The 24,840-nt window shown below is 44.3% G+C and overlaps 1 protein-coding gene across 10 annotated transcripts in view; it reads left to right on the top strand.

Moving 5' to 3' along the window:
* Positions 1–24,840, top strand: part of GRAMD1B (GRAM domain containing 1B) — a 274,683-nt gene that overhangs the window by 116,259 nt on the left and 133,584 nt on the right. For all 10 annotated transcript variants that reach the window (XM_030829751.1, XM_030829754.1, XM_030829753.1 and 7 more), the window contains one exon: positions 7,255–7,332. In XM_030829751.1, coding sequence (XP_030685611.1) covers positions 7,255–7,332 — 78 coding nt within the window. The remainder of the gene's footprint in view (positions 1–7,254; positions 7,333–24,840) is intronic.

Genomic DNA, 24,840 nt, shown 5'->3' with positions numbered 1-24,840 from the left:
CTGACCTCAGGTGATCTGCCCGCCTCGGCCTTCCAAAGTGCTGGGATTATAGGCATGAGCCACCTCACCCAGTCCCAAGAACCATTAAATAGAGAAGAATTCATGAGTTGTAATGAGCTAGGAAGATATTTAGCTGGATTTTGAATCCCTGAATCTTTGACCAGGGATTCTACCCACCTTGCTGCAGGTTCTCATGGGAGCCATTAAGCAGAAGTGAACCTTCTAACTTGGTAGACAAATTCTCAATATTCACCTCAAGTATGTTATTTCTAAGTGGTGTTTGAGGATATTGAGGGATGTTCTGTAAGGAGTTGGCAGTACCCCAGTCACATTTGTTTACTGATTTTCTATTATTAGACTTTTCCATACCTGCTTGCCAGGTGGCAAACAGAAACGCCTCCTTTATTCTCTCCATCTTTGCTACCTGCCTTCTCTTCCCCCATACACCTTTGCTACTTAAGCTGAAATAGTAAATGCCAGAGTCATTTTACATGTAGAAATAATTTAGCATGAAAACCCAGCTCTCTCTTCTGTCAGTGGTGGTGAGGCCCTACTTTTCAGGCTAAGGGCCTCTTCTGTTATCTTTCTCCCATGCACTGGCTTATTTCAAAGTATTCTGACACACGAACTGAATACTCAGTGTAATAGATATCCACCATTTATGATACACTCACCAAGGGCCTGATACTGCCCTAAACATGTTCTACAGATGACTTCTACCATTTCTAATCCCCACTGCAATGTTTTCTTTTTTTTAACTTTGAATTTTTTTTAAAGTAACGGCAATCTTGAATCCAACAGAACTGCAGTCTTTTAAGGCATACATTATTACCCACATCTGACTCTTAGAAAAGTGAAATAATGTTCTCTATCTCCCCCTCTGCTAAGTGGCAGAGTCAGGACTAGAATGTGCGTCTCTCTGACGCCATATCCTGAACTCAGATACTGTGACTGGATTATTCACAACTTAATCCTCTGTGCAGTTCTATAAATAGAGGACTAAGTTGTGAGTAATCACAATAAGTCTCCATTTTTCGGGAAATAGGCTAAGGGAGGATAAGTGACTTGGCCAAGGTTAGAAGGCTAATAAGAAACAAAGCCTATGTCCCAAGGACCTCAATCCAGAAAAACAAAAAACAAAGCCGGGGGCAAACCCAGGTTTGTCTGCCTTGCTGCTATTTCTACTGTATCACTGCATAAAACAATGTATTTCCCCATTTTTATTAACAAAGACATCTATAACTGCCACTCAGAGCGTTTTGCAGCTTCTAATTAGCACGAGATAATTGATACTAACAGGAAAGATTGCCTCAGTTGCAGCCAGAAGTAAAGAAATGCAGTACATTAGTCTATGCAGCCTTGGTGTGGGTAAATGTAGTTTCCATCAGGCTCTGGAAATACTGCATTACAGCCTACATGCCCCCATGATGGCTTGGGACCACCTGAATCTCTCAGAACCCCTTCTGGGCATAGGTGGCTGTGACTCCTGTAGTGTTGCCTGGAAGAGAAAGAGCTGTTTCTCCCTAGGAAGCACCTACTCAGAAGAGGTTGCCATATTCGTCTTTCTAGCAGTAAAGCCATGCCTTTCAGAGGGCAGAAGGACAGCTTCCTGGTGGTTTGTGGGTTTAGTTTGTACTTTCTGCACGTGTCCTGGGTACGGGGAGGGAGGAAGGGAGATCACTGGAATCATGAGAATTTGCCCAGCCCGCACTGCAGAGCTTCCTGGTCACAGCCTAGTGAATTTCTGCCTTGTGGAGCGTGCTTTGGCTCAGATTCCTATGGATTTTTCCCAGTCCTTCCCAGTGCTGCTGGTATTAATGTGACCTTCCAGGATAAGCTCCTGCACTAGCATGCTGGTGTTGAACAAAACCAGGGTTTTGCTTCAGCTGGTTTCCCTCAGGAATATCCCAGAATTTTACCAAGAGCTTCCCACCTTATTTAGGAACATGGTCTAGTGTTCCAAAATTTAATTTATACAATGAATTTTATCTGAAGCTTGAATGTACAGCAGGAGGGATTTAAGTCATCCTAGTTCCATATCTAGCTGTCTTGAGCGAATGGCAAACAGTTGCTTATACAAATTCCCTTCCTTGCAGCGTTAAGCCATCTTTCAGTCATCCGGTGCCCAAGCAAAGACATTCCAAATCCTAGTTTAGAGTTTCTTTTTCAGGGTTTCCAACAGACAGTTTCATCTGTTAGTGCCCTCTGCTGGACTTTCTCCAAGTTCTTTTCAACCTCCTGAATCTCAGAGTGGACCCAGACTGGATGCCTTCTCCCACCAAGGCCTTGACTAATCTGGAGTGGAGGGGGATGTGTTTTTTGACCTTGTAGCATTCTGCACTCCTTTATAAACACCTTGGCCTGGTGGTTGCTTTTTTCATGGTCTCTGAAGACTGGTAGTTTTATTTAGGGAGTAGCGTGAGTTGCCTGGGGTCCAGGTGGCCTGTATCATTGAAAAAGGCTCATATAAGAGAAGAATTGAAAAGGTGTGTGTGAGAGGGTGAGGCAGCGTCTGAATCTCTGGAAATTCTGCTCAGCAGTATTATTTCATGGGATTGAGTGGAGGAGTGGTTGGCATCAAGTCATCCATTTAACTTCTTTCTTTTTTTTTTTTTTGAGGCGGAGTCTCTCTCTGTCATCTAGGCTGGAAGGCAGTGGCACAATCTTGGCTCACTGCAACCTCCACCTCCCAGGTTCAAGTGATTCTCCTGCCTCAGCTTCCCGAGTAGCTGGGATTATAGGCGTAATTATAGGCGTAATTGTAGGCGTAAATCATCACACCTGGCTAATTTTTGTATTTTTAGTAGAAACGGGGTTTCACCATGTTGGCCAGGCTGGTCTCGAACTCCTTACCTCAGGTGATCCACCCGCCTCGGCTTCCTAAAGTGCTGGGATTACAGGCGTGAGCCACCACACCCGGCCCATTTAACTTCTTTAAGACTGTTGAAAAACAAGCTCAAATAATGAGAGGAAATAGGGCCAGGCCTCTGCTGAGGGTACTAGCGGAGGAAAGATCCCGTATATACCCTATGCCTGTTGCCACCATGGATTTATCTAGAGTCCCTCCAGCACAATGTTCACCTCTCTGATGTGTTCCCTGGAGCTTTCCAACAGAGGTGTCCACCAGCTACACCTTGTTCATTTTTCTGCTGTTGTTGCATCACAGTCCACGGTGAATATTTGTATGTCTTAGACTGGGAGCTCTTTCCTGGAGAGACCTTGTCCTGATCATCTTTACAGTACTGTCTCTAGCACACTGCCGGGTACATGAGAGTGGTAAATGGAATCGAACTAGAGTGCCTTTTCTTCTCATTTCTGCATGTCTTGAGTCTACCCAGTTTTAAGTGTCAGCACAAAAATCTTGTTGTTAAGACAGAATTCTCTTACTGGTCCCAGAAGGACATGACATTTCTGCATTCTGTGTTCCCATAGCACTTAATACATACTATTGAGAGTTATCATTTTTCTGCTTTTAAATATAGTTATTTATATTGAATCTTACTTTCCAGATTCTAAGCACTTTGAGAGCAGGATCCTTGTTTGATTCACGTCTTTCTTTTCCTATAATCCACAAAATGATGCCTTGCATATAGGATAATGGCACCTAGCATTTACATAGCAGTTAAAATGTGACAGATGCTCTTTTTCATACTTCACATTTCTTTCTCTTTCTTTCTTTCTTCCTTTCTTTCTTTTTCTCTTTCCCTCTCTTTTGCCTCCCCTCTCCTCCCCTCCCCCTCCTCTCCCCCTCCTCTCCCCCTCACCTCCTCTCCCCTTCTCCCCCTTCCCTCCCCTCCCCTAGCACAGTGCTGGGTACTTGAGAGTGGTAAATGGAAAATGGAAATGGAAATGGAAATGGTAAGTGGTAAATGGAATTGTCACTGGACTTGCTGTCTTGAGCAAATGGCAAACAGTTGCTTATACAATTCCCTTCTTTGCAGTGTTAAGGCATCTTTCAGTCATCGGTGCCAAGGCAAAGTCATTCCAAATCCTAGTTTAGAGTTTCTTTTTCAGGGTTTCCAAAAGACAGTTTTATCTGTTAGTGGCCTCCCCTTCCCCTCCCTCCCATCTCCCTTCCTTTCCCTCTCCCTCCCCTCCCCTCCCCTCCCTTCCCTCCCTTCCCCTTTCTCTTCTCTCTCCCTTCCTTCTCCTTCTCCCTTCCTTTCCCTTCCTTCTCCCTTCCTTTCCTTTCCCTTTCTCTTCCCTTCCCTTTCCTTTTCCCTTCCCTTTTCTTCTCTTTTTTTTTGAGACAGAGTCTCACTCTGTCGCCCAGGCTGGAGTGCACTGGCACGATCTCGCTCACTGCAACCTCCTCTTCCCTGGTTCAAGTGATTCTTCTGCCCTCAGTTTCCCAAGTAGCTGGGATTACAGGCGCTTGCCACCAAGACTGGCTAATTTTTTTTTTTTTTTAATTTTTAGTAGAGATGAAGTTTCACCATGTTGGCCAGTCTGGTCTCGAACTCCTGACCTCAGGTGATCCACCCGCCTCGCCTCCCAAAGTTCTGGGATTACAGGCGTGAGCCACCACACCCAGCCTCTTCTCTTTTTCTTTCTTTTTCCTTCCTTCCTCCCAGCACAGTCTTCCGAGTAGCTGGGACTACAGGTGTACACCATCATGCCTGGCTAATTTTTTTTTTTTATAGAGATGGGGTCTCACTATGTTGCCTAGGCTGATCAGGAACTCTTGGGTTTGAGGGATCCTCCGGTCTCAGCCTCCCAAAGTGCTGGGATTACAGGCATGAGCCCCAACCCTCCTGGTTCCATATTGTAGACTCTTAACCATTGTCTTGATGATGCTTCTTGTACACATAGCGTGATATGAATACTTGTTGGATGCATGTAGTTTGATATTTATTTGAAACCAATACACAGTTTGAAGATGACCCATTGCTGCCTTCTCTGCCATCTGAACTGTTTTCTAAGCCATGGGAAGGCAGGCCAGAGTGGGGCGCCAGAAAGGAGGCGGTCCCTGGTTCTGGTTCCTGAGGCTCCTTATTGGTTTCCCTTGTAGTTCTGGTTTGGAAGTCAACAGTGTCATCTAGTGGGTAAACTTGCAAATATCAGCTTAGAATTATTTTTCTGAAATCCTGGTAGATGGCCTTGAGTTCTGGGAGCCCCCTTTATTAGTTCAAAATTTTGATTGCCGGGAGAGGATAGGGGGACTAGGAAGAACCAGCCCATCCTGGCTCAGCGGGGTCAAGTTTGACCTCTGCTTTGAAGAGGCTGCAATGTTGACTGTGGTTGGCTTGGTTGAGCCCTGTTGACTGTTGTAAATGGTGTGTTCTCCCACGGTGTACATCCTGTCTCGAGCTGTGTGGGCTTTGGAATTTGAGTGACAGTCATCTGTGTGCTGCCTACTGTGCAATAACACTTGTCCCAGGTTGTATATAAGAGGATGCTTGATGCATATAACAGGCCAGTTCCAAGTAAGACATCTCACGAGTTAACAACATTATAGTGAAATTTGGTTATGAGGAGTTGGTAATAGGCAAATCCATCCGAGCTGGCAAAGTGAAAATGATGAGCATCCACTGCATAGTGAACAAGCTGTAAAAATGTGCTGCATGGAAAGGAAAGAGAAAGGGATTCTGTGCACAGTGAGTTCTGCCGAGAAGCTGGAGGCTTTGCATACGGCGCTGTTCTGGTTTCTGGTGTGTGTGGTAACGTGTATGGTGTCTGTGTTTGAAAATGGGATGTAAATTGCTTTTCAGGTCATTTACGTCTTGCTGGAAGAACGGAACATAAGAGCACGTGGTAACTGTAACCACAGAACTCATGTGCTTTGGCTGAGAGTGTACAGACACTGGAGCAAGCGCTTGCTCCACGAGATTGTCCAGTTTGCATTCTACTGGGCATCTAGGCTAAGGAATATACTCTGTAGAGACCAATGCACCTTAGTGCAGCAGGTGATCCACCAGGACAGGAGAAAATGTTGGTTATGTGGTAGGCTTGGCTATAGTGACATTTATGGTAATAGGAATTTATTATTAATAGAACCCATGTGAAGCAGAGGTTGGCCAACTTCCTGGTAATAAGGATTTATTATTAATAGAACCTATGTAAAGCAGGGGTTGGCCAACTTTCTCTGTAAAGGGCCAGATGGTGAGCACTGTGGGCTTTGTGGGCCTATGGTACCCACAACTCTGCCTTAGTTACTCAACTCTGCCTTAACCACTCAGCTCTGACATGGTAGCAGGAAAATAGCCAAAGATAATATGTAAATGTAGGCTTAGCTGTGTTCCAGTAAAACTTCGTTTGTGGACGCTAAATTTAAAGTTCACATCATTTTCACCTGTCATGAAATATTCTTTTTTGGATTTTTTTTCTTCCAACCACTAAAAAGCACAAAAACCACCCTTAGCTTACGGGGCTGAGCAAAAACACGTGGTTCTAGATTGTGCCTAGAGTTTCTAGTTTGTGGACTCCTGATGAAATGGCTGGAGTATTTAACAATAATTAATAAAAATGATTTGTTCATCAGCTATACAAGCAGTTAGTGTCATGAAGTGTCTGATAAGCTTTTCTTTCTCTGGAGTAAGAGGAAAGGCCATTCTTTCCCATATTACTATAAGATCTGACCTCCCAAAAGAACTCTGCCTGAACTAAAGCTGTGTAATTATCTCACTTACAGTGCCTTAAGGTGTGGAGATTCCACCCTTTATTCCTTCTTCTATTTCTCATCCTCCTCAGCCTCCCCTGGAGGAAGAGTAGCAGACTAAGTGACCCCAGACCCCACCCAGCCTTTTGCCTTACTGGAGAAGCAGACCAGGTGACCCCTGGCCCCATCCAGTCTTCTGTCTTACTGGAATCTCCCTCCTCCCACACATCTCACACCCTCCCCATGACACCCCACCCAGTCCACGTCAGTGGCTTGAGAGTCTCCGGTGGGCTGAGGAGAATGGGATTATAATCCCATCAGAGAGAGGAAGAGGAGTGGGTAGAGAGAATGCTGGAGGCATTTGCTCTTTGAGGTATATATAGCCAGGGAAGAGTGTAGTAGCAGGGCAAGATGGGCCTCTTCTGTTTTGGCTGGCAACAGACAGTCTGCAGGTGTGATGGCTGGGGATTTTACCAACCTTGTGTCGTTTCTCATATGGTCTAACTGTGCATTCTCTATGCTAGACTTACTTGGGGGAACTTGTATCTTTAAAATTTTGTAACCCCACGTCTTTGTCTAGTGGAAGTCTAAGTGACCTCCCCCAGGGTTGAGAAAGAAGCTGAAGTTAACGGTTGTTATCCTGTGTCTTTCCTCAGCAGCCAACAGAGCAGTCAGCAGAGCAGCCACGATGACGATTCTAGCAGGTTCCTGAGTCCTCGAGCGAGGGAAGAAAGGTAAGGTCCAACTTGGAGGGCGAGGGGGTGGGGTGGAATGTTTGAGGAAGATTGTGCCTCTGCTCTGTGCAAAAAATGTGGAAAACCAAAGAGGAATGGGAAAGCCTCAGACCTCTGTGCTTGACTGATTAGAAAGACAAAACTTTCACCCCAGAAAGGAGAAGGAACTACACAAAGGGGCTGGTCCTGGAGGCTATTTGTGTTCAGCAAAAGAAGTCAACGTGTGGCAAATCAAATAGGTTGAAAAGACTTCGTACTGAGCAGGGTGTGCTGGCTCACACCCGTAATCTCATTACTTTGGGAGGTTGAGGCGGGTGGATCACTTGAGATCTGGAGTTCGAGACTAGCCTGGTCAACATGGTAAAGCCTCATCTCTACTGAAACTACAAAAATTAGCCAGACATGGTGGCATGTGCCTCTAATGCCAGCTACTCCGATGCTGAGGGAGAATCACTTGAACCTGGGAGGCAGAGGTTGCAGTGAGCCAAGATCGCGCTACTGCACTCCAGCCTGAGCAACAGAGGGAGACTTCATCTAAAAACAACAACAACAAAAACTTTAGGACTTGAGTCATGCCCTATAGGTTGGGTACAATGTGGATCAGGAGGTGAAGGGCATTTTGTGCCTGAGGAAGTTACATAGCCCAGGATGTCAGGTGTTGGACGGTGTCAGATGGCAGCAGGGTTAATGAAAAATGAGGTGGGATGTCTAGGATGCAATGAGAATATGGAGGCTCTTCAATGGTTGAGGATCGGAGATACAGCTAACTTAGCACTCAGTGTGAGGACCAGCCAGCACCTGCTTCGTGCAGTGCCTGTGAGTGGTAGACAGAGGTAAATTTGCTGTAGCAAGTTAAACTTCTTTGCCTACAGAAAGTTGATGGTATTGACGTTAACTAAAAGGAAGTCTCAGCTGGCCTACTGCAGAGGCTCTGCTTTTGGTCTAGCTCTGTTTATCGTTTTTATCAACAAGCTGGGTGAAAAAGCAGAAGGTACTTTTACCACATTTATCAACTTATGGTGGACCCTCTGCTGAGAGGGGGTAGAGAACACCAAGGATGATAGAATCAAGATTTAATATTATTTTGAGTAGAACAATGTGTGGAAATCAAGGAGATATTTTCTTTTTAATGGAAATGTGATTTTTTAATTTTTTAATTTTTAATTTTTTTTTTTTTTTTTCTAAGACAGAATCTCGCTCTGTCACATAGGCTGGAGTGCAGTGGTGCAATCTCAGCTTACTGCAACCTCCGCCTCCTGGGTTCAAGTGATTCTCCAACCTCAGCCTCCAGGGTAATTGGGATTATAGGCACATGCTACCATGCCCCGCTAATTTTTATATTTTTAGTAGAGACAGGGCTTCGCCATGTTGGTCAGGCTGGTCTTGAACTCCTGGCCTCAAGTGATTCACCTGCTTCGGCCTCCCAAAGTGCCAGGATTACAAGCATGAGCCACCATGCCTGGCTCACTGTGAAGTCTTGAAATGTCTATGAAATGTGATCTTGTATATTTATCTTAGAAAATATTTATTTCACAAGTGTAGAATTGCCACAGGGAGCCTAATTTGATAGGATTTCATGTGAAAATGAAAGAATATTTTTATTTGCCAGCCAAATATGAAGCAATAATATGACACAACTACCAAATGATCTTTGAAAGTTTTTAATTCATTCATGGGAGCATGGTGCATGGATTAAAAAAAAGAAGATGTCACTGTAATCTGTACTAATATGACTATATTTCGTGTATTATTCCGGTTCTTTGAAAGTGGATATTGATGCATTAGAGTCCAGAAAAGAATGATAACTATATCATTATAATAAGAGTTGGTTGCGGCCCTGTGAGGTGGCTCACACCTGTAATCCCAGCACTTTGGGAAGCCAAGGTAGGCAGATCACTTGAGGCCAGGAGTTTGGGACCAGCCTGGCCAACATGGGGAAGCCCCGTCTCTACTAAAAATGCAAAAATTAGCCGAGTAGCACACGCCTGTAGTCCTAGCTACTCCGGAGGCTGAGGCAGGAGAATCACTTGAACCCGGGGGGTGGAGGTTGCAGTGAGTCAAGATTGTGCCACTGCACTCCAGACTGGGCAGAAAAAAAAGAAAAAAAAAAAAGAGTTGGTTGAAGGAAAGGGATTTAGCCTGGAAAAGAGATTTTTAGGTATCTGAAAGCTGAAGAAATAGAACTGGAGGGTTAGAAGTCAGTGAGAAGGATTGCAGCTCAGGATAAGAAAGCACTCTTCCATGATAGAGCTGTACTAGCTTGGATTTTCTATCTGAGAACTGAGAACTAAGTGACTAACAGGTGGGGCATGTATACAGTGTGGATATGCTGAACAAAGGGATGATTCACGTTCCAGGTGGGACAGTGAGCGATTTCATTGCGCTTCTCAGGATGACACGTAATTTGCAACTGATGAACTGTTTATTTCCATTTAATATCATTTAATATTTTCTTTTCTTTTTCTTTGTCTTTTTTTTTTTGAGATAGGGTCTCTGTCACCCAGGCTGAAGTGCAGTGGCATGATCTCAACTCACTCCAACCTCTGCCTCTAGGGCTCCCACCTTAGCCTTCTGAATATCCGGGACTATTGGCACCTGCCACCATACCTGGCTAATTTTTGTATATTTTTGTAGAGACAAGGTCTTGCCACATTTCCCCGGCTGCTCTCAACTCCTGAGGTCAAGTGACCCGCCTGCTTCAGCCCCACAAAGTGTTGGGATTACAGGCGTTAGCCACCACTCCATTTAATATCTTCTGACCACACTTGACTGTGGGTAACAAACCGCAGATAAGGGGGACTACTGTAATCTCTCCCCTTCATAGGAGTGTTCAAGCAAAAGCTGGGTGGTGTGTCAAAAGGGATTTCGTTCTGGTTGAGAGAGTGGAACCTCTCTAGTCCTTATTTCTTTAGATTATAGAGTCTTGTGAGTTCTGCCCTGGTTCTCAGTTTTGTGCCCCCTGTTAATCAAAACAGTTCAGCTTATCAATTTAGACCGATGTATATGGAGACATGGCACTTCCAAGGAGCAAAGACTAATCGTTCTTGTCAAGATGCCTAATCAGGTACGATCTGGTCTGATGGCAGTTCTCTCAGTCCCTAGAGTACCCTCCACACTCTGTGTAAAGCTTTCTAGATTGCAGCAATCATAATCTCAAAATTAGAAGAGGCCACAGAGGTCCCCCAGCACAGCCACCTTCCCTGTGCTGTGCACCAAACATCTCCAGAAGTATACTGTCCATTTCTGAGCATGCTGTCTTTGCCCGCTCTTCTTTTACCAGTTCTATGATTAACAGTTCCTCAACTCACTTTATATTATCTCTGCTGCTTGGGGCATTCCTGGAAGAGATGAGTAGTGCTGAGATGCATATACCCTAATACATTTTTCCCAAGGACACAGCTGCTTGCTAACTAGAGAGAACTTTGCCTTTTGTTTGGTATTTGGGACTTTACACTGATATAAATTCTATTCTAACTTCTCCTCTCTAACCACTCATTCCTCCAACCACAAGAAATGTTACAAAGGTTCTCCCATCTAAACCTCTGCCCGGAAAAACTCTCTCGATTTCTTCCCTGGTCCTTTGTTCCCATCCTGGCCCACTCGCAGTCCCCTAAGCTCTTTATGGTGGATGGGGATGTTGTTTTGCATCAACTCGCTTTGGACAGTGTGAGGAACAGAGAGAATGTGGTCAGAAGTATGCTTCCTCTGGTGGTCCCTGTGACCGGGCCACCCCACCCACCCCCAAAACCTCAGAAAGTGGCTCTAGTATGTGTTCACTCACCATAGCCCTTCCGAAGAAAGTCTTTCTTCTCTTCTTGGCTGCTGGGTTCCTTCTACTGGAGAGAACAAGTTTCCAGAGCTCAAATTAGTCTCCCAAGCTCAGCTCAGAACTAACTTACACTCTGCACCTAATTCTTCCTACCCAGTTAAGAGTCTCCAGGTGTTTAGGACGTTGATCTGTCATGTTCTGACCTGGGGTGAGATTGGAATCCTGGGGAGATGTGGGCAGTGGTGGGCATCTGGCCTGTGCTCCTCGTTCTGGCCCCCTCTGAGGGACAGTGCACCAAGCCGTGAATGGCGGCGTTTCCTGCACTGGTGAGGCCTCCCTGCAGTCATCTTCTTTACTCTTCGTAATGCCCCTGGGTGGCAGGTGGAGCTGGGTAGTGTTGTCACTGACTGAAAATCATCAAGGATGAGGTGGATATTATGGATTTTTTTTCTGTGGCTTCTTCTAATTTTCCAAACCACATCATCTGTTGTACCATGAAAGACTGTTTCATAAAGCAGGCAAAAAAATTAACATTGATTTCTTCTATTTTAAAGATTCAAATTATAATCTTTCAGTACCAGATGCACTTTCAACTGGTTTAATAAAACGTTTTCTTTTCTTGTTTTTGTGTAAGGTTCAGAATGGTTATCATATTTAGAGACTACATAGCTACCCTACTATACACAGCAGTGGGTGGAATGCTGTAATATGGTGTTCAAACCTAAGGATTTCTGAGAAAGGTTTTTTCCTTATTCACATTGACGATCTGTCCTGAAGGAAAGCCTTTGGAACCATGACAGAAGTAGAGCGTAGGTTGAAGGACTGTGACATACATTTGCTGGGTGGATGTGGCATCAGCAAGAAGGGTTGATTTTTATGAAAATGTGTTTATTAGGAAATGGAGACTGTCTCAGAGATAAGAATAATTCTTCCAGGTTTCCAGTAGAAAGAAAAAAAAAAGAAAAAGAAAAAGCAAAGACAGAAAGAAGGTGTAGAATATTGAGCACCTGCAAATGTCTCACACATACACTCTGGATAAATAGATTAAGTTGTGGTATTTCCCCCTCAAGAAACTGATTCTCTTATGGTGTGATATACCTACAAATAAACAAGTATAATATAATGTAATAATTGACTTAAGAAATTATGTGTAAGGTAATAAAACTGAAGAATTTTACAAGCTGGGTGTGGTGGCTCATGCCTGTAATCCCAGCAGTCTGGGAGGCTGAGGGAGGTGGATCCCTTTGAGGCCTGGAGTTCAAGACCAGCCGCCAACATGGCAAAATCCCATCTCTACTAAAAATATAAAGATCAGCCGGGTGTGGTGGTGTGCATCTGTAGTCCCAGCTACTCAGGAGGCTAAGGCTGGAGAATCACTTGAGTCCAGGAGCAGAGAGTGCAGTGAGCTGAGATCGCACCACCGCACTCCACCCTGGATGACAGAGTGAGACTCTGTCTCAAAAGAAAATAAATAAAGAAGTTCACTAAGTGCTTACTATGTGCTTAAACCTGTGCAATAAACCTTGCATACATTTTAAAATATAATCCTCTCAACAACCCTATCAAGTACGTGCCATTATCTGCATATTAGAGTTTAGGAAAACCAAGGCTTGGGGAATTAAACTTGCCCCAGAGAAACACAGCTACTCTGTTTGGGGTGAAGGCAGGGGTGGGAGGATTTCCAGAAAACTCCACAGACGGGGCTGTGCTTCAGCTGAGAACTGCAAGAGGAGTAGGAGTCTGTCACATGGACAGCATTTGCAAGTGAGGGAACAAGATGTACATAAGCATGGAGGCGGGAGAAAGCAAGGCATGTTCAGGAACCACAAATACTTCAGTGTTGCTGCAGCGTCATGTCCTAGGAAAGGGGTAGCTAGTGAGTGGCCAGGAAAGGCCTTTGGACAGGTAGGCACGTGCCTGGTCATGCCATGTCCTGCTGTGATAAGGAGTGAGTGTTCTTTATGGATGATTGGAAACCACTAAGTTATGTTTTTTTGTTTGTTTGATTTTGTGTTTTTTAGAGACAGTCTTGCTCTGTCACCCAGGCTGGAGTACAGTGATGCAATCTCAGCCCACTGCACCCTCCGCCTCCTAGGTTCAAGCAAGTGTCCTGTCTCAGCCTCCTGAGTAGCTGGGATTAGCTGGGCGCCCACCATCATGCCCAGCTAATTTTTGTATTTTTAGTAGAGACAGGGTTTCATCATGTTGGCCAGGCTGGTCTCAAACTCCTGACCTCAGGTGATCTGCCTGCTTCGGCCTGCCAAAGTTCTGGGATTACAGACGTGAGCCACGGCACCCAGCTGCCACTGAGTTATGTTGAGAAAACGAGCACCCGGGTGTCTTAGTGCAGGCAGCTATAACAGAATACCATAGACTGGGTGTCTTGTATATCACAGAAAATTATTTCTTTCCATTTTGGAGCCCGGGAAGTCCAAGATCAAGATTTGGGCATTCAGGTGAGGTCCATTTTTCTTCATAGACAGCTGTCTTCTTGCTGTGTCCTTACATGGTAAAAAGGAGAACTCTAATCTATTCAGCCCCCTTATAGGGGCACTAATTACATTCATGAGGGCTGCACTCTCATGATTTACGGCCCCACCTCTTAATACCATTGCACTGGAGGTTAGGATTTCAACATATACATTTGGGGGTGGGGCACCAACACTGAGTCTATAGCACCAGCTTGCTCCCAAATATTCTTGTGAGAAAAATCATACCTGGGAGGTGTTCAGAGTTGAGTCCTAGCCCCTCCAGGGCTGTGGAGGATGGATACCTCCCCCCGGAGCTCTCCAGGCCAGGCATTTGGGCATGGTATAATGGAAAACCTGTGGCCCAGCATTAACTGGCTGCCTGGCCCTGCTGTCTGCTAGGCACCATGTAAGGGATTCCAAGATGAAGACGTGGTCCCTGCTCTTGAGTGATTCTTCAGCCCAGTGACTTAACGTGGCCATCAGGCATCAAGAACAAGGCCATGGGGGTGATGACATGTCAGAATGGAGGTGTGAACCTGGGGAGCCAGATCTTCTCCCCTCGCCACCCCACGGCCCCGACTGAAAGCTTTGGTCCTCCTCCTCCCCCCTTGCCACCCCATGGCCCCGACTGAAAGCTTTGGCCCTCCTCCTCCCCCCTTGCCACCCCACGGCCCTGACTGAAAGCTTTGGCCCTTCTCCTCCGCTGTCACACTCAGTGATGGGGAGCCCTGCCCTAGAAGTGTATCCCATGAGAGCATCAGGGATGCAGTGAAAGAGCGATGCTCAAGGGAGACAGGAAGAGAGAGCAACATAAAGATGTGGCTCCATGTCCGTGGTGCACCCTGGTCAACAGAGGAAGGGGCGTGGGACCCGATAGAAATTTGGAGCTCAGGGAAAATGGTGGGGTGGGGGGGGCGGGGGCGGTCCTTACCTCTCTGCTTACCCCCTCAGGGTTGACCCCTTAGATGGCCCAGGAACGGCAGGTGCTAGAGGAATGGTATCCACGTGGGCGTGGAAATGGGGCAGATTCAGGGGCCACTGGACTAAGGGGAGGAAAGGGCTCATCAACACCCACCCAGGGAGCCTGTCCATTTATGTCCCCAGATAAAGGATCCTAGAAGAGTCAAAAAAAAAAAAATCATGCCTGGCCTGTGGTTAATGTGTATGTGCCTATTAGTATTATTGTCATTAAAATACTGGGTCGAGGAGGAAGGATTTGAGGAGCAGAAGTGGCAGTGAGTTTAATTTAGTCATGTGGAGTGAACTACTCATGGAGTGTGCCAGTGCAGAGATACACTAGGCCATTGGCTACACCGTTTGAAGCTCAGGGGGCAAGACTGAGAGTGCTCATTTGGCAGTGACCACTGTGGAAGAGCACAGCAATGAGAATATAGTTGAGGCAAGAGTCAGGATAAGCAAAGTTTAAGCAGAAGACAAAGGTAGGAAGAATTTTAAAAGATTGTCCATTGAAGACAAGATGACTAGGAGATAGTAATGGAGAAGCAAGAGATAATAGTTAAAAGGGTAGAAATAGGTAAGAAAAGGACTAAAAAGAATCCTCTACAGTGGCAATTTGTGGAGGTCATTCGTTACCACAGAGCAGTTTCAGAAGACTATATTTGAGGGGAGGGAGAAGAGACTGACCATAGTGATTTCATTCTAGAAGTCTGCCTGGGAAGAAGAGAAATAGGGAGGATACCTAGAGGAGAAAGCAGGGATGATTGGGGAAAATTCTTGTTTTAATATGGAGAGACATAAGCACTTTTTTCTAATCTCTGGAGTAGAAATTGATAGCTCAAGGCTGAGAATTTCAGAGAGGATAAATTCATTTGTTCATTCATTCAACAAACTGATCAATTATGCACTATCAGCCAAATGTGATGGCTGGCGCCTGTAATTCCAGTGCTTTGGGAGGCTGAGGTGGGAGGATCACTTGAGGCTAGGAGTTTCAGATTAGCCTGGGTAACCTGGCAAAACCTCGTCTCTGCAAAAAATAGCTACTGCACTCCAGTCTGGGAGTAGAGCAAGACCCTGTCTCAAAAAAGTAAAGAAAGAGCACTATGTACTGGGATTTCCAGTCTTGTTGAAGGGAGAATATTCAACACAATTGAGAAAATGCAAACTTGGAATTTGGATGGATGTCTTAAAGGAAGAGGACATAGTACCAGGCAAAGTGTATCAAAGAAGCTGGACCCGGCCAGAGGGGTTGGGCCAAGGTGTAAGGCTTAGGCAAAGATTAGAAGGTTGAATTGGAAGCAGTGATGTGAGACAGATGAGATGATATGGATGAGATGAGGCAGGTGCTTCGATGGCCAGGATGACCAGGATATAGTAATAGAGAAGCAAGAAAGAATAGTCAAAAGAGTCTTGGTCTTTATTTTAAGAGCCCAGGAAGCCACTGAAGATCTTTGAGACGGGAGATGACAGGATCAGATTTACTTATGAAAAAATTGCTTACAAAAACACACAGGCTGTTTCATGGATGCTGGGAGATCAGCTGAGGCCCTTAGGAGACTATTACTATATCCAAGCTAAGGATGTTCATGTCTTGGAATGTGGATGGTGATAGTGAAAAAAAGAAGTAGACAAATTCAAGATATATTTAGGAGATAAAATGTCCAGGGCTTGATCATGAATTGGGTACATATGGGTGTGAGAGAAGGGAGGTGTTCAGAGTTGAGTCCTAGGATTCCGGCTTGCTGAGCTAGGGGGTGCCATCTATTGAAAGATAAGGAAGTACAGTTTTAGAGGAGGCATGGGAAGATTGGGTCAGATCACAGGTGAGAAGATTACCCTTGAACAGGAGAGACTAATTGAGGTGGATGCAGGTGAGTTCCTAGGTGCTATGGTAGGAAGGTGAGGAGGTTAGTGGCAGCAGGATCTGTTTTCTCTGTGTGATAGAAAATGATGTCTCCTAACTAAGATCAGGGAAGGTGGAATGAGAATAGTGTGATGTTTGGATATAATTAATTTTGGGACTTTTTTTGTGTCAACTTTTCTCCAAGTACCTTAAAAGACATTTGTGGCTGGGTGCAGTGGCTCACGCCTGTAATCCCAGCACTTTGGGAGGCTGAGGCGGGTGGATCACCTGAGGTCGGGAGTTTGAGACCAGCTTGGCCAAAATGGTGAAACCCTGTCTCTACTAAAAATACAAAAATTAGCAGGTGTGGTGGTGCACGTCATGCTAGAGTAAGATCGTCACTGCCAACTCGGGTCTAGCCACTGGGATAGGTAGCTTCCTAGTAGAAGAAGTCTTTTCAATTTTGCTTATTCTGTTCCAGAAATATGTCCCCAGTAGCATATTTCCAGAATAGTCTAGCTCCATCTACCTGCCTGGCCAATGAATTCCCCATGGACTCATGGACATTCCTGTGATCCCTTACCATGGGGAGAGAGCCAAGTTGCAAAGCCTGTGGGAGCAGTGCTCTCTGCCCCTCCCCTTCCCCCAGCACCAGCAGCTGACATCACATGCAGGTACAGCTTCATCCTCCTTGTCTGAGGACAAAGGAGGAGAGGAAACTCACCAAGTGCCCAGAGCTCTGCCAGATGTTGAAAGATGGAGGAAGGCTTCATTTGGAGCTGTGGCTTGGGCAGGAGGCAGAGGGGATCTCGGTAACGCAGGACCCCAGGCTTGCCCACCCTGGGCCCTCCATCTGCCTGTGTTTTATATTGAACCACAAGGAGGGGAGAGCTTATGTGCAGGAGCCCACAGTTGACAGCTGGAGTAGCTACAGGGGCAGCAAGTCCACGCAGCTCCAGAGCGAGCTCTCAGCCCTTGAGGTCCCAGCTGCCATGTGGCCAGCCCTCCCCTGAGCCCAGCATGGTGCAGAATCTACAGCCAGAGACCGTCTCATGCAGCACTGCTGTAAAGCAGGCTTGTCACTACCATGTCTCCTCCCTGAGGAAGAAGCTGGCCTTCCTGCGAGCCAAGTAGGTGATGGGGACCCTGGAGATTAGGTTTGGGATTGCCTGGGTTGGCTCCCATGTTTGGAGATATTGTAGGTCCCTGCCCAAGAGGGAGACTCGGTGATCCATTGCAAGAGGCTGAAGGGAAAGGCCAAGGGGTGTGGGTGGCTGGGATGTCGACTGAAAGCCTGAGTCTGTGCCTCACTGTGTGCCTCCCAACGAGGTGCCTTGGCCTCCGGGTCCTTCTTCATAACTGGCCAGAGACCATTACTTTTCTCCTTTATGATAAGTTGCTCCAGTCCATAAAGAACTTGGAAATCCTGAGAAAGGTGCAGTAGGGGACAGTGTAGTCTGCCTGTGTAGCGTCCCCTGGGCAGGGGCGCTGGTGTCTCTGGGGTGTGGATCATTCTCTTCCACTTATAGGGACCTAAGCGGTAGGTGTTTGGGGCCATTGCTCAGTGTGTTCATTTCTATAGCACCTCTTCGGGCACTTTGGTCTGACTCCAGAACTATTTGAGCACGCATCAGATGTGGGGTGCTTTTTCTTAGAACAGCCCCCGTACCCGGCAGAGGGGCTGCAGTGGCTCCTGGCTGAATCTGCCCTGCCCTCTTGGCCTCTGTAACTAGAAGAAGGAAGAGATTTCCTGGAGGAGGAACAGGTTCCAGCCCCTAAGGTTAGAATTAAATTTGAAGGCTGACAGGCATTCAAGAGAGAGGGTCATGTAAACTTATGGGCAGGTTTGTGTGTTTTTGCTTTTGTTTTGGCGTGAAGAGAAACATCATTGAGAAAGATGGAATGAATGAAGTGAGGAGGGAAAAGGAAGGAGAAAGGAAGAAAGAGGGGCCAAATGGATTTCAGAGGTAGGGAGAGGCTAGAGGCAGTAGGTGGCTTAACCTCAATCCTCTCTCTCTCTCTGTCTCTCTCTCTCTCTCTTTCTCACTCACATACACATACACACACACACACACACACACGCATAGGCATAGATGCCTGTGATTGTTTAGCTGTCCATTGACAAGGGCTTCTCATGGCTGAAGTTTTGAGGCTGGTGAGCAAAGACTGTGTCCCTCTCTGATTAGATAACTTCTCTGGTACTGATATTCAGTGCTGTGCCTTGCACACAGTAGGTTCTCAACAGATAATGGTAGAATAAGGAAGTCTCTGATCCTGCAATGTGGTGCAAGGACAAGATTCAGTAATAGCTGCGGGGAACTCAGGTTTTGGAGACCAAAATACCTTAGTTTAAATTCCTGCTCTACTACATCCTGGCTGTGGTGCTTTTGCAAAAACATTTCATCCTCTCTGAATGTTTCCTTTCTGAAAAATAAGATAATTGCACTACTTTATGGAGCTTGTAGGGATTGAACTGAGATAAAATAAGAAAGGCACTTAGCACTGTGTCTGGACGTAGCACACAGTAAGTGGCAGCTTGTGTCACTGTCAGCAAATAGTAGGCCTGGGCTTAGCCTGCAAGGGGTGTGGAAGGTGAGTTTTGAGCAGGAGGTTTGCAAACTTACTAAGTGAAGCCACACGTGAATCCGTGAGAGGTAATGTTTGACTTCCCAGTTTCCAGGGGAAGCCAGTTATATAAGCTCTGGTCCTCACTGTCCTGGTGAGAGACAGCTGCCTTGAGGGTGGGGTGAAAAGCCCAGAGTGGCAGTTGTGTGGACGGGCTTCCAGACCCACCCGCAGGCAGCCCACTCGAACTCCATGTGGAACGTGGGCCCGGAAGGTGTTCAGCTTGTTCCAGCTGATTAGGAAGAGGGTCCCATCTCAGAAGAGGCTCACTTTGATTAAATGCTGCAGTGGAAGTATCCCTTTGTAAACAGCTTCAGTAGAGGCCCCAGATGTTCCTATTGTTCAGATCCCAGGAACAATGTTGTTAATAGTGGTGCCATTGGTGGAGAGGAATACCTGAGTTCTTCCTCCCTGTTAGTGACTCATCACTCAAACTGCTCTCAGCTCAGATTCCTCACCTGGGAGCTGTCATATCTCAGAGAGGCTGCCTCTTACCCCTTTGTCCCAGTAGGGTTTCTCTCCCTCACTTGCATCAAAATAAATGGCTTATTTTCCATTTTAGCATTAATCACATTATAACTATGTTTATTTGTTGACTTGATCATTGTCTGTCTCCCCAACTAGTCCCTAAATTGCATGAGAGCAGGGACCATCTTTGTTTTATTGTGTCCCCAACACTTAGCACAGTGCCTGGCACATGATAGTACTTAACTACTCACTAAATGAGTGAATGAACCAATGAATAACCATGTAAGACTTTTTGTTAACTCTGACGTTCTAGGATCATGGGATTTCGTGACTGTAGCCCAAATGGAGGGCAAAGACTGACCCTTACACATCTATTAACCTTTTTAAACTTTTCATGCTCATGGCAATGTTTTGATCTGTGACCACCTCTCACGTGTTCCCCTTTCTCTGATCCACGTGCACATATGCTTGGGGGTCACATGGTCTTGTGGAAGACAGCATTTAAGGCCTTTTTTTTTTTTTTTTTTTTTTTTTCAGGTCTGAGCTAAGCTCTGACTTTTGAGGGCAGGGCAAAGAAGCAAGTGAGTGCTTCTGTCTTGCTCCTGCCTCCCCAGGTTCCCAGCTTAGAGCTTCTCTTTAGCAGTCCTGGCTGCTTCTGTGGCTGTCAGCAGAACTGTCTGCAGGTGTAACCATCACCTGCTCTGTTTCTCCTACTCTAGCACTTCTTCTTTGTGCCCGAGAAAGGGGGTTTGTTAATTATAGCTCAGCAAACTCCTCTTATCTTTGCTGATGCCATAGTTGGGATTTAGATTTGGACAACTGGCAGGATGGATGGTAATTTTTATTCCCCAGCTTCCCTACTTCCTGCTGGGAGAAATTCCATCCTCCTACCAGCCTCAGTGAAGGAATGTGAGTGGGTGGCAACTCAGGGGCTCAAGGCAGAGAGTCCAATCTTAGGCTTGTCCTGCTCTCTGCTGCATTCTTTGCCTCCCTCGTACTCCAGGGTTGAGATGAAGTCAGGGGATAAACTGCTGGGTTCTCTTTTTAATCACTCACTGATTAATCATGTAAGCTTGGGAGAGCTCTTTACTACTCCTAGCTTGCTCTTCTAGGTATTGAGGAAGTCATTGTACCAAAAGTTGATGCTCCGGCTTGGATGCAAACACCTATCATTAAAATTTTTTGAGCACATACCATATATATATATATATACACATATATACACACACACAGACACACACACACACACAGACACACATATACACACATAAATTATGTGTGTACTTCTGTACTATTTTATGTATACTGTAATATAATGAAACAAATTTTAACAAGATGGAATAAACATAAATATAAATACAAGTCCTAATATGCTTTTTAAAAAATTAAAAAAATTCTATGGATACATAGTAGGTGTATATGTTTATGGGTTACAGGAGACACTTTAATATAGGGTTGTAATAGTCACAGCATGGAAGATAGGGTGTCCATCCTCTCAAGCATGTATTCTTTGTGTTACAAACAATTTAATTATACTCTTTTAGTTATTTTTAAATGTACGATGATTATTGACTATAATCACCCTCTTGTGCTATCAAATACTAGGTCGCATTCTTTCTATTTTTTTTTGTACCCATTAATCAGCCCCACTTCCCCCCACTTTTCCACTGCCCTTCCCAGCCTCTGGTAACCATTCTTTTACTCTCTATCTCCATGAGTTCAATTGTTTGCTTTTTAGTTCCCACAAATAAGTGAGACCATGCGAAGTTTATATTTCTTTTTTTTTTTTGACTTTTCTTGTTTTTTATTTTTTGTGCATTGGTTATGTGTTTTTTTGATTTGAGGTCACTATGAGGCTTGCAAATACTATCTTATAACCCATTATTTTAAACTGATGACAGCTTAACACTGATTGCATAAAGAAACTAACAAACAAAAACAAATAAAAACTCTACACTTTAATTTTGCTTTTTAGCTTTCTGTTGTTCTTTATGTCTTATTATACTTTCTGTGTCTTGAAAAGTTGCCATAGATATTATTTTGATTGGTTCATCGTTTAGTCTTTCTATGGAAGATAAGAGTACGTTATACAACGCAATTACAGTGTTGTAATATTCTGTGTTTTTCTGTGTACTATTACATGTGAGTTTTGTACCTTTAGATGATTTCTTTTTGCTCATCAACATCCTTTTTTTTCACATTAAAGAACTCCCTTTAGCATTTCTTATAGGACAGGTCTGGAGTTGATGAAATCCCTCATGTGTCTTTGTCTGTCTGGGAAGGTCTTTATTTCTCCTTTATGCTTAAAGGTTATTTTCACCAGATGTACTGTTCTAGGGTAAAAGTTTTTTTTTTTCCTTCGGTCATGCCACCTTTTCCTAGCTTGTCAGGTTTGCACTGAGAAGTTTACTGCCAGATGTATTGGAGTTCAATTGTATGTTGTTTCATATATATATATATATATATATGAATTTTTTTATTACACTTTAAGTTCTAGGGCACATGTGCACAACATGCAGGTTTGTTACATATGTATACATGTGCCATGTTGGTGTGCTGCACCCATTAACTCGTCATTTACATTAGGTATATCTCCTAATGCTATCCCTCCCCCTTCCCCCAACTGCACAGCAGGCCCTGGTGTGTGACATTCACCTTCCTGTGTCTAAGTGTCCTCATTGTTCAATTCCCACCTATGAGTGAGAACATGTGGTGTTTGGTTTTTTGTCCTTGCGATGGTTTGCCGAGAATGATGGTTTCCAGCTTCATCCATGTCCCTACAAAGGACATGAACTCATCATTTTTTATGGCTGCATAGTATTCCATGGTGTATATGTGCCACATTTTCTTAATCCAATCTATCATTGGACATTTGGGTTGGTTCCAAGTCTTTGCTATTGTGAGTAGTGCCGCAATAAACATACGTGTGCATGTGTCTTTATAGCAGCATGATTTATAATCCTTTGGGTATATACCCAGTAATGGGATGGCTGGGTCAAATGGTATTTCTAGTTCTAGATCCCTGAAGAATTGCCACACTATCTTCCACAGTGGTTGAACTAGTTTACAGTTTCACCAACAGTGTAAAAGTGTTCCTATTTCTCCACATCCTCTCCAGCACCTGTCGTTTCCTGACTTCTTAATGATGGCCATTCTAACTGGTATGAGATGGTATCTCATTGTGGTTTTGATTTGCATTTCTCTGACTGCCAGTGATGATGAACATTTTTTCACGTGTCTGTTGGCCTCGTAAATGTCTTCTTTTGAGAAGTGTCTGTTCATATCCTTCGCCCACTTGTTGTTGGGATTGTTTGTTTTTTTCTTGTAAATTTGTTTGAGTTCTTTGTAGACTCTGGATATTAGCCCTTTGTCAGATGATTAGATTGCAAAAATTTTTTCCCATTCTGTGGGTTGCCTGTTCACTCTGATGGCAGTTTCTTTTGCTGTGCAGAAGCTCTTTAGTTTAATTAGATCCCATTTGTCAATTTTGGCTTTTGTTGCCATTGCTTTTGGTGTTTTAGACATGAAGTCCTTGCCCATGCCTATATCCTGAATGGTATTGCCTAGGCTTTCTTGTAGGGTTTTTATGGTTTTAGGTCTAACATTTAAGTCTTTAATCCATCTTGAATTAATTTTTGTATAAGGTGTAAGGAAGGGATCCAGTTTCAGCTTTCTACATATGGCTAGCCAGTTTTCCCAGCACCATTTGTTAAATAGGGAATCCTTTCCCCATTTCTTGTTTTTGTCAGGTTTGTCAAAGATCAGATAGTTGTAGATGTGTGGTATTATTTCTGAGGGTTCTGTTCTGTTCCATTGGTCTATATCTCTGTTTTGGTACCAGTACCATGCTGTTTTGGTTACTGTAGCCTTGTAGTATAGTTTGAAGTCAGGTAGCGTGATGCCTCTAGCTTTGTTCTTTTGGCTTAGGATTGACTTGGCAATGCAGGCTCTTTTTTGGTTCCATATGAAGAGATTTTGTCACCACTAGGCCTGCCCTAAAAGAGCTCCTGAAGGAAGCACTAAACATGGAAAGGAACAACCAGTACCAGCCACTGCAAAAACATGCTAAATTGTAAAGATCATCAATGCTAGGAAGAAACTGCATCAACTAACGAGCAAAATAACCAACTAACATCGTAATGACAGGATCAAATTCACACATAACAATATTAACCTTAAATGTAAATGGGCTAAATGCTCCAATTAAAGACACAGACTGGCAAATTGGATAAAGAGTCAAGACCCATCAGTGAGCTGTATTCAGGAAACCCATCTCACATGCAGAGACACACATAGGCTCAAAATAAAGGGATGGAGGAAGATCTACTAAGCAAATGGAAAACAAAAAAAAGGCAGGGGTTGCAATCCTAGTCTCTGATAAAACAGACTTTAAACCAACAAAGATCAAAAGAGACAAAGAAGGCCATTACATAATGGTAAAGGGATCAATGCAACAAGAAGAGCTAACTATCCTAAATATATATGCACCTAATAGAGGAGCACCCAGATTCAAAAAGCAAGTCCTTAGAGACCTACAAAGAGACTTAGACTCCCACACAATAATAATGGGAGACTTTAACACCCCAGTGTCAACATTAGACAGATCAGCAAGACAGAAAGTTAACAAGGATATCCAGGAATTGAACTCAGCTCTGCACCAAGCAGACCTAATAGACATCTACAGAACTCTCCACCCCAAATCAACAGAGTATACATTCTTCTCAGCACCACACCACACTTATTCCAAAATTGACTACATAGTTGGAAGTAAAGCACTCCTCAGCAAATGTAAAAGAACAGAAATTATAACAAACTGTCTCTCAGACCACAGTGCAATCAAACTAGATTTCAGGATTAAGAAACTCACTCAAAACCGCTCAACTACATGGAAACTGAACAACCTGCTCCTGAATGACTACTGGGTACATAACAAAATGAAGGCAGAAATAAAGATGTTCTTTGAAACCAACGAGAACACAGACACAGCATACCAGAATCTCTGGGACACATTTAAAGCAGTGTGTAGCGGGAAATTTATAGCACTCAATGCCCACAAGAGAAAGCAGGAAAGATCTAAAATTGACACCCTAACATCACAATTAAAAGAACTAGAGAAGCAAGAGCAAACAAATTCAAAAGCTAGCAGAAGGCAAGAAATAACTAAGATGAGAGCAGAACTGAAGGACATAGAGATACAAAAAAACCCTTTAAAAAATCAATGAATCCAGGAGCTGGTTTTTTGAAAAGATCAACAAAATTGATAGACCGCTAGCAAGACTAATGAAGAAGAAAAGAGAGAAAAATCAAATAGACACAATAAAACATGATAAAGGGGATATCACCACTGATCCCACAGAAATACAAACTACCATCAG

The sequence above is a fragment of the Nomascus leucogenys genome, chromosome 15, assembly GCF_006542625.1.
Source record: "Nomascus leucogenys isolate Asia chromosome 15, Asia_NLE_v1, whole genome shotgun sequence".
NCBI lineage: Eukaryota > Metazoa > Chordata > Mammalia > Primates > Hylobatidae > Nomascus > Nomascus leucogenys.
The sequence above is the reverse complement of the archived record's forward strand: the minus strand, read 5'-3'. Positions and strand labels throughout refer to the sequence as shown.